Source organism: Eutrigla gurnardus (genome assembly GCF_963514095.1).
Source record: "Eutrigla gurnardus genome assembly, chromosome: 21".
Lineage (NCBI taxonomy): Eukaryota > Metazoa > Chordata > Actinopteri > Perciformes > Triglidae > Eutrigla > Eutrigla gurnardus.
Genome location: NC_139932.1, coordinates 3,912,501 through 3,919,564, shown reverse-complemented (window position 1 = coordinate 3,919,564; position 7,064 = coordinate 3,912,501). Strand labels below are relative to the sequence as shown.

At 44.2% G+C, this 7,064-nt stretch overlaps 1 protein-coding gene across 1 annotated transcript in view; it reads left to right on the top strand.

Annotated features, from left to right (window-relative positions):
• Positions 1-1,576: 1,576 nt before the first annotated feature.
• Positions 1,577-7,064, top strand: part of trhde.1 (thyrotropin releasing hormone degrading enzyme, tandem duplicate 1) — a 201,562-nt gene continuing 196,074 nt past the window's right edge. Inside the window, exons 1-2 of the mRNA XM_084038494.1 lie at positions 1,577-2,617; positions 6,950-7,064. The exon at positions 6,950-7,064 is cut by the window's right edge and continues 130 nt beyond it. Coding sequence (XP_083894620.1) covers positions 2,123-2,617; positions 6,950-7,064 — 610 coding nt within the window. The 5' untranslated portion in view covers positions 1,577-2,122. The remainder of the gene's footprint in view (positions 2,618-6,949) is intronic.

Below are 7,064 nucleotides of genomic sequence, written 5' to 3'. Positions count from 1 at the left end.
CTCCGTCTAACCGGTCCCCGGTGTCCGTTACTAAAGGGACACTTTATTCTTTTTTTAAATCACGGTGGTTAATTCGATTAGTTTGTGTTTGAACTGATCCGTCACGACTTGAACATGATCCCTTAACGGATCCCCGGTGGTTTTTACGGATCAATCTCAGAAACTCTCTGAGGGATTTCTTTGTGTTCAAACTGATCTCTGAGCTGTTTGACGGATTCCTGACTTTTAGTGTAACGGATCCCCGGACAGTCCCGGGTGGACTGGTCCGCTGACCGCCGGTAACCCCAGCCTCCTCCTCCTCCTGCTCCCGGTAGTCCGGTGACTAACAGAAGAAGAGCAGGTGCTCACGGTGAAAAGCGCGGTTTCTTCTCGGGACTGAAGTCAGATCATCTCCGGTCCGTCTCCGGATGCCGGTAACCGACCCGCGGATCTACGGGTTCTCGGAGGACCGCTGGAGTTGATCTGGATCGTTACCGGCTGAATATGACGTTCTTATTGATCGGATAACGTCATTCTCACCGTGCTGATCTCATCAACGAACCGGATTGATTGTTGGAATTTGTTTTTCTTTCGCCCGGGTTTTTTTTTGTTCATCCATCGAATCGATACATTCCGGAGTATCAATCCTATTGAATCCATATTTCATCCATCAGCCTCGCGACGTGTAAAGCAGGGATCGTTTAGAGCCGGTGGGAGCGCCGAGTGAATGATCTCCTCCACGCGGAAATAAAGCCACATGCTGGCCGTAAATTATCCACTTAACCCGCTCACCGGGGAGAGAGGGAGAGAGACATAGACGGGGGCCGCAGTGAGAGAGTTATTACCTTCATATTTCTATCAAGTCAGGCAGGAATAGGGTTTAAAAACCGCCAGTAAAAGCTTGTTTTAACTTGAAATCTTGACACTGCAGGTTCAACTTCTCCAGCTGCTGAACATGAACCTGAAAAATCACATTATTCTCACAGGGAAATTCTTCAGTAATAACAAATAATCGTATGTTTGATTAAAAAAAACCTAGTGATATGACTTTGTTACATTAAACTTATCTCCAACAAACTGAGACACGGCTTAATCAGTTGCTGTCACTCATTTAATCAAATTATGGGCAAAAGTGCAAATTTGAATTTGATGAAATACACATTTTGACCAGTTTTTCCCATTGAAGCAAAAAAAAAAGTCCCCATTCCCAACCTCCGAAAGTGAAATGTAATCATAATAATCGTAGAGATCCTGGTAGCGCATCTGTGGCTCCTAATACTGACCTTAATGTTCTGCGAGGCACTTTCATCTCCCACTGTATCATGATAATAATCCCATAATGGTCCAGTGGGGGTTTATTTATGCTTTACTGCAGTTCTGGAAGAGCTTTAACTCAGAAGTAATTAACGTTATAATAACCTGGAGACAATAACCTGCTGCTTTAAATCTCCTGTGTAAGGTTCAGGATCACTGTCTTGGATGCATTTAAATCCGGAAGTGATAGTTTTTGAAGCTCCAAATTAGGATTTCCTTCCTCAAAGTGATTTTAATTCTAGCAAATCCAGATGAAATGTGACTTCAGCTGGTTTCCCAGCACATAGCGTCTTACTGAGGCTTTATTCCCACGTCTCTGTGGTGGTTTAGAGTTTAGCTTACACAGCTGATTTCCAGCGAGAGCCAATGGATGGTACACTCACTGTACATCCACATTCTTACCAGCATACCTCCTCCTCCTCCCCATCCTCTGGAACTTGAAATCGAGCCATGCAGCATTGATTTTTTTCTCTATTCCCCCTCACCGCAAAACCAAAACGCACAGAACCATCTCATCCTTTATGGTTTGTCAGGTTCGTTGGCTGAAATGTAAAACGTGCCGTGGTGTTGATTTTCCACCTCCGGCGAGGGACGTTCGGAACAGTCCACCAGTGGCGAGGTCACAGTTCAGGGTTTCAGAAATAGAACTGCAGCAGACTGGAGGTTTGACTGATTGACAACTGGAATCTTTTGGATGGGTCTTAATTTCACAATAAATCATCTGGAAATCAGACCTGAGCATAAATGAATGTTTCTCTGTATTGGAACCTGTTTCTGACTGTAAACCTCGAGGACATTTCTTTGCCGTTAGAGTGACACTTTTAGCCAAATGGGACTAAACGACAGCAGCCCAGGCGCCATGCGGAATGGCCGCGGCCTCTCAGACCAGTGGGCCGAGTCCGTGGTGGTCCGACCTCGAACCACCGAGCGTCACATCACGGTGCACAAGCGGCTGGTGCTGGGCTTCGCCCTGTCCATCCTCACCCTCATCATCGTCACGGCGGTGGCCGTGGTCCTCAGCCTCCGCTTCGAGGAGTGCGGCAGACAAGATCGTGACGGCGGGCTGGGGGAGTCGGGTTCGCGGGGCGGCGGAGGGTCAGCGAGGTTGAATGGGAGCAGAGGGGAGAGGACCGGGGAGAGGGGGGATGAGGAGGCAGCACAGCCGTGGAGGAACTCCAGGCTGCCGGGCTCGGTGAGGCCGCGGCACTACGACCTGCGGATCGCCGTCTACATGGACAATTTCACCTTTTCCGGAGAGGTCAGCATCGAGCTGGAGTGCATCAACGCCACTCGATTCATCGTGCTGCACACCGACCGCCTTGAGGTACGGTGGCCATGCGGCAGAAATCCTTACAACTCTATAAGAACATATGTGTGCTGATATTTGTGACATGGCAAATTGCTTGACCCAATCATAAAATGTATTCAGGCGAACCATCCAAAATAGTTGTGTGCCAGTTCAGTGACCTTGTGACTTCTCGCAAGTCAAGCAATGGCTACGGTTTACTGGTTTCCAGTTGAGGTTACATGATACAAAGAGGAAAGCTCCCTCTAGTCTTGCTTGTTGCTAGACGGCACTATCCTGCTGTTAAATTTGCAATCGGACAACAGCACGAATTCTTGTGCCAAAAGTCAACAAAGTTCTTCGAATGGGTTCTGTCCGCAATGTTGTTGTTAATGCTGTTGCCCACAGACCCTTAATGGCAGTAAACCTGACATTTTTAAATGTCTCTTGAGGTTAGTGCAACAGGAAAGGCCTTTTGAACCCTTAAATACTAATGGGTCATCATCTGGGGGGCATGAATGTGTTCAGTAAATTGAATGGATAGTTCTTAGTATTTGTTGGCTTGAGGGTGGCGCTACATAACAGGTCCGTGAGATTGACAAAATGATCTGGAATCATCCTCTGGAAACCATGAAAATCTGTTGGAAAGTGGATGGAAATCTGGCCATGACGCTGATCTGTCGGGCTAAACCTAGGTCTAAAAACGTGACTGAGAAGTTGTTTAGGTGTCCGGGTGACATAGTGTATATAGTGACCATTGTTTCAACAGTATTCCAGGGTTAAGACTTCATTAAAACAACAGCTGTATGTAACCCAGCTGTCTAAAATTAATATTACTTTTTAATCAAACCCGTGTTCACTGATTGGTGCATAAGATGAAGAATGTGTTTCGGAAATATAAAATATTACCACAAAAAATACCAGCTTTGAAATTTAGAAAGTGCAGACGTTTTGTAACATGTTCAGATTTCTCAGGTGTTTGAATATATCTTGCTTTCCAAACCCCTGAACTTCTTAGGAGTGAAGCGCCTTCTTATAGGCTACAGCTGATTGAGAACTAAATACCTGTTCCAAACTATCTCTCCTTCACGTCAACGTTTGATGTCATACAGTTTGGTAACTTTCCTGATGAGCCTTTCAAAACAAAAGCTCCTGGCGTCGGGACAAAAAAAAGCAAAAAAAACCAATCCCCTCTCGAACAAAGAATGTTATTTGCAGATTTGGCCTCAGAGCTTTCCTGAGCGAGGCTAATTAACCGTCAAAGTTGCCGTTTCAGCTGCAATTTTTGAGACGAGCGCGTGCCAAGAGAGAAAAAGCCTCAGAGAAACGACGAGCAACATGATTTTTCAGGCCGGTCATCGCGGCTAATGTGAGAGGAGGGTTAATCTGTCTAATTTGGACAGAGGCCAATTAAAACCCCTGAGGCCCCTTTGTGTTTGTTTGTGAGCACACTGTGAATTAAGAGGTGTTGTTGGTCTCCTAGTAAGGTATCCGTGCGTGATGCTTCTTTATGCGAAGAAAAAAGGGTAAAAAAAAAACCACATCTGGATTAAAATACAACCTGCTGATAGAAAGAGCAGAGGAAAGAATTGTCCTGCTCGAAACAATTTATTCTCACAGTCAAAGATATGTCACAAAGACAAAATGCATTCGACATCCAACAAAAGTAAAAACGAAAAGGGCTGAAAGCATCAGTTCGCTGCCTTGTTTTATTACAAATCCTTAACAAGCCCTGTTGAGCCCAACATGGACTCATTTCCTTCAGCCGACGTGGTGGTTGGTGAGTTTATGTGGAGGGCAATTAACTCAGTGGCTCTAACGCCACTGAAATAAAGATTTAGCATTCAAACGTATAGGGATGTTAAATTGTCTGACATTGACAAGGTGAGCTTAGAAATCCAATCCAATCAGCAAACAAACACAATTACAAAAAGTATTTCGGTTGACCGGAGCATTTAAAGGCATCACGTAGTGCGGCGCTGCGTTCGCTGACTCACCAGAAAACCCCTTAAAAACAAACCTTTAATCCCCGACCTTTCCGCTGCATGTCAGCAGGCTCTCTGTTCTTATTGATCACTTCGTTCATCAAAGAACAAACTCAGACGCTCATACTCGCCGTTTGATTGGCCGAAAAGCGCTGATGTATGACAACAAAGAGACCCAGAGCATCCTAATGGTTCCCACTGTTGCCTGGCATGTTCCCATAATGCTATGCTGCTCATCCCTGACTGTATTTCCTCCAATTTTCTTAAAACCTCCACTCTCTGTTGTTGCTTAATAAGTTGTTTGCTTTGCTGGTTTGCTGGTGATAACCACCTGACTGTGTGTGCTCATAAGAAGTGGATGTAGTCACCATGACGACGCCCACTGGTTTTTAGACAGCAGTTTAGAAACCTCTAGTTCAACATTTTTGCCCGTTGCCATTTTGTTTTTTGACCATCGCCATCTTGTTTTTGTGCTGTCGCCGTCTTGGTTTTCCCACTTTGTCATCTGGGGTTTTGCCCATGGCCATCTTGTTTTTTTCCTGTCATCATCATGTTTTTTTGACGTTGCCATTGTGGTGTTCGGCTGCCTTCATGTTGTTGTTTTTTTAACCAGTGGTAGGAGAGGGTCAAGCTAAGTAAATGCTTTGGAGGTGACCAACAATGTTCCAATTAACTTTGATGGAGTTAAAACACACTGATAGCTGGTCCTCTGGAAGCTACGAGTCAACCGCAAGCTAGCCCTGCCCTGAAGCACACCCTGCTTTATAGTAACTTACATGTTGTCAAACATACACAGCACTTTCGTCCAGGAGACTGCTGTTTGTGTCCCATGTGAAAATAAAAGTAAATGTTGATATTTCTCATGTCAATCGTTAGTAACATGTCTCACTAGTGTTAGTCATGTGACCTGAAACTGGTGATTGAGCCATACACTTTTACAATGTCTGCTGAGATAATAAATCAAGTGATAAGTAGGGTCATGCAATCATAGAGGAGTTGCCCCCTGATGGCCATTCGATTTTGAAGCATTGCCTTCACTTTTCAGGACTGGAGGTTGACGACTGGTGCTACTGTATAGTTTTAGGGCAATTATAAGGTTGAATTTGCTGGCAATGAGCATCTAAAGGACACAACTGGCAAAAAGATATATGATGATTTACCTAGTTAGCAACGGCTTTCATTAGATCCGTGATGCAGCGTTTTATGTAACTGCGCTGATTGGCCTGGACACAGATGACGCTGTTCACAGTGGAGTGATTTAAAACATGTTCACCACCTTCAACACCTGCTGTAATTGATTTGCTTGTCCGTTTCTCTGATGGGGATAAATAAAGTAATTTAGTCAGGTAATATTTATTTAGATACATTGTATCAATACAGAATATTTCCCAGGTCGATATTTGACATCACGGTTCTCTGACCTTGTCACTCCTCTTGGGAATATGTCAAAATCAACAAAGCAGAGTTTGTCAAGTTCAACATTCACAAAGCCAATGTATTTGTTTGAACAGTAGTGCAGTACAGCACAGCAAACTGTTACCTCCCCACTATGGGTACAAAGTATCAGCTGGTACTCGGCTGATACCCGGCTTCACTCAAGGATGAACTGACTAGATTTTGGTGTTTTAAGGTCAAGGTCACTATGATATGATGTGATATGATATCTCAGGGTTGATTTCTTTAAACAAACATCCACTTGGACTCAACGTTGGACTCATTCGAATTTGGTGGTGAAAAGTACCCGTCGCCTTGCAAAACCATTAAATTCTGAATTAACTCAAGAATTCATTATGTCAATTATGACAATTTCACACATATGCTTTAAAGGGAAAAAATGACAAAGTGACATTTTGGAGCGACGTGGATAGAAACTGTCACCTGACTGGTTGGTGGAGGAAAACAAGAGTGAGGCGGTAATCTTAGCTGCTTATATAATGTATATAATGTCCAGCAGCAGATTTCGGCTGGGGTGTGAGTGACAAATCAGCAGGCAGTCAATGGCAGCATAAAACAAAACAAAAGTTTGGAAAAGTCACAGCAACCACAAGAGGTCATTGAGCGCGCAGCCATAACTGAGCACACAAAATATTATGCAGTTTTCTGCAGCGGAATATGAGAATAGCTGTGGACAGACACAGAGATGCACACAAACACACAAGTGATTGTATGATCCTCCTAACAGAGATAAAAACACATACGTGGGATCAAGTGTGAATGATATTGATGATGATTTTTCTAAGTAAAACTTCAGAAACAATTTCTCATAATTATTATGGTTTGATCTTTTTTCACCAGGTATTTGATTGTAAAACAGATCTCAACTGTTCCTTAATTTTTAAAATTTTGTCTAAGGGTTCATCTCTCTACATCCTCTTCCTGCCTTCAGGTAGACCGGGTGTCCGTCACTGCGGAGGGTGGCGTCGGGGGACGTCCCACCAACAGGCCCGGGGGCGGAGCCATGCGCATCCACCGCCACTTCTCCTACCCGGCCAATCAAATGT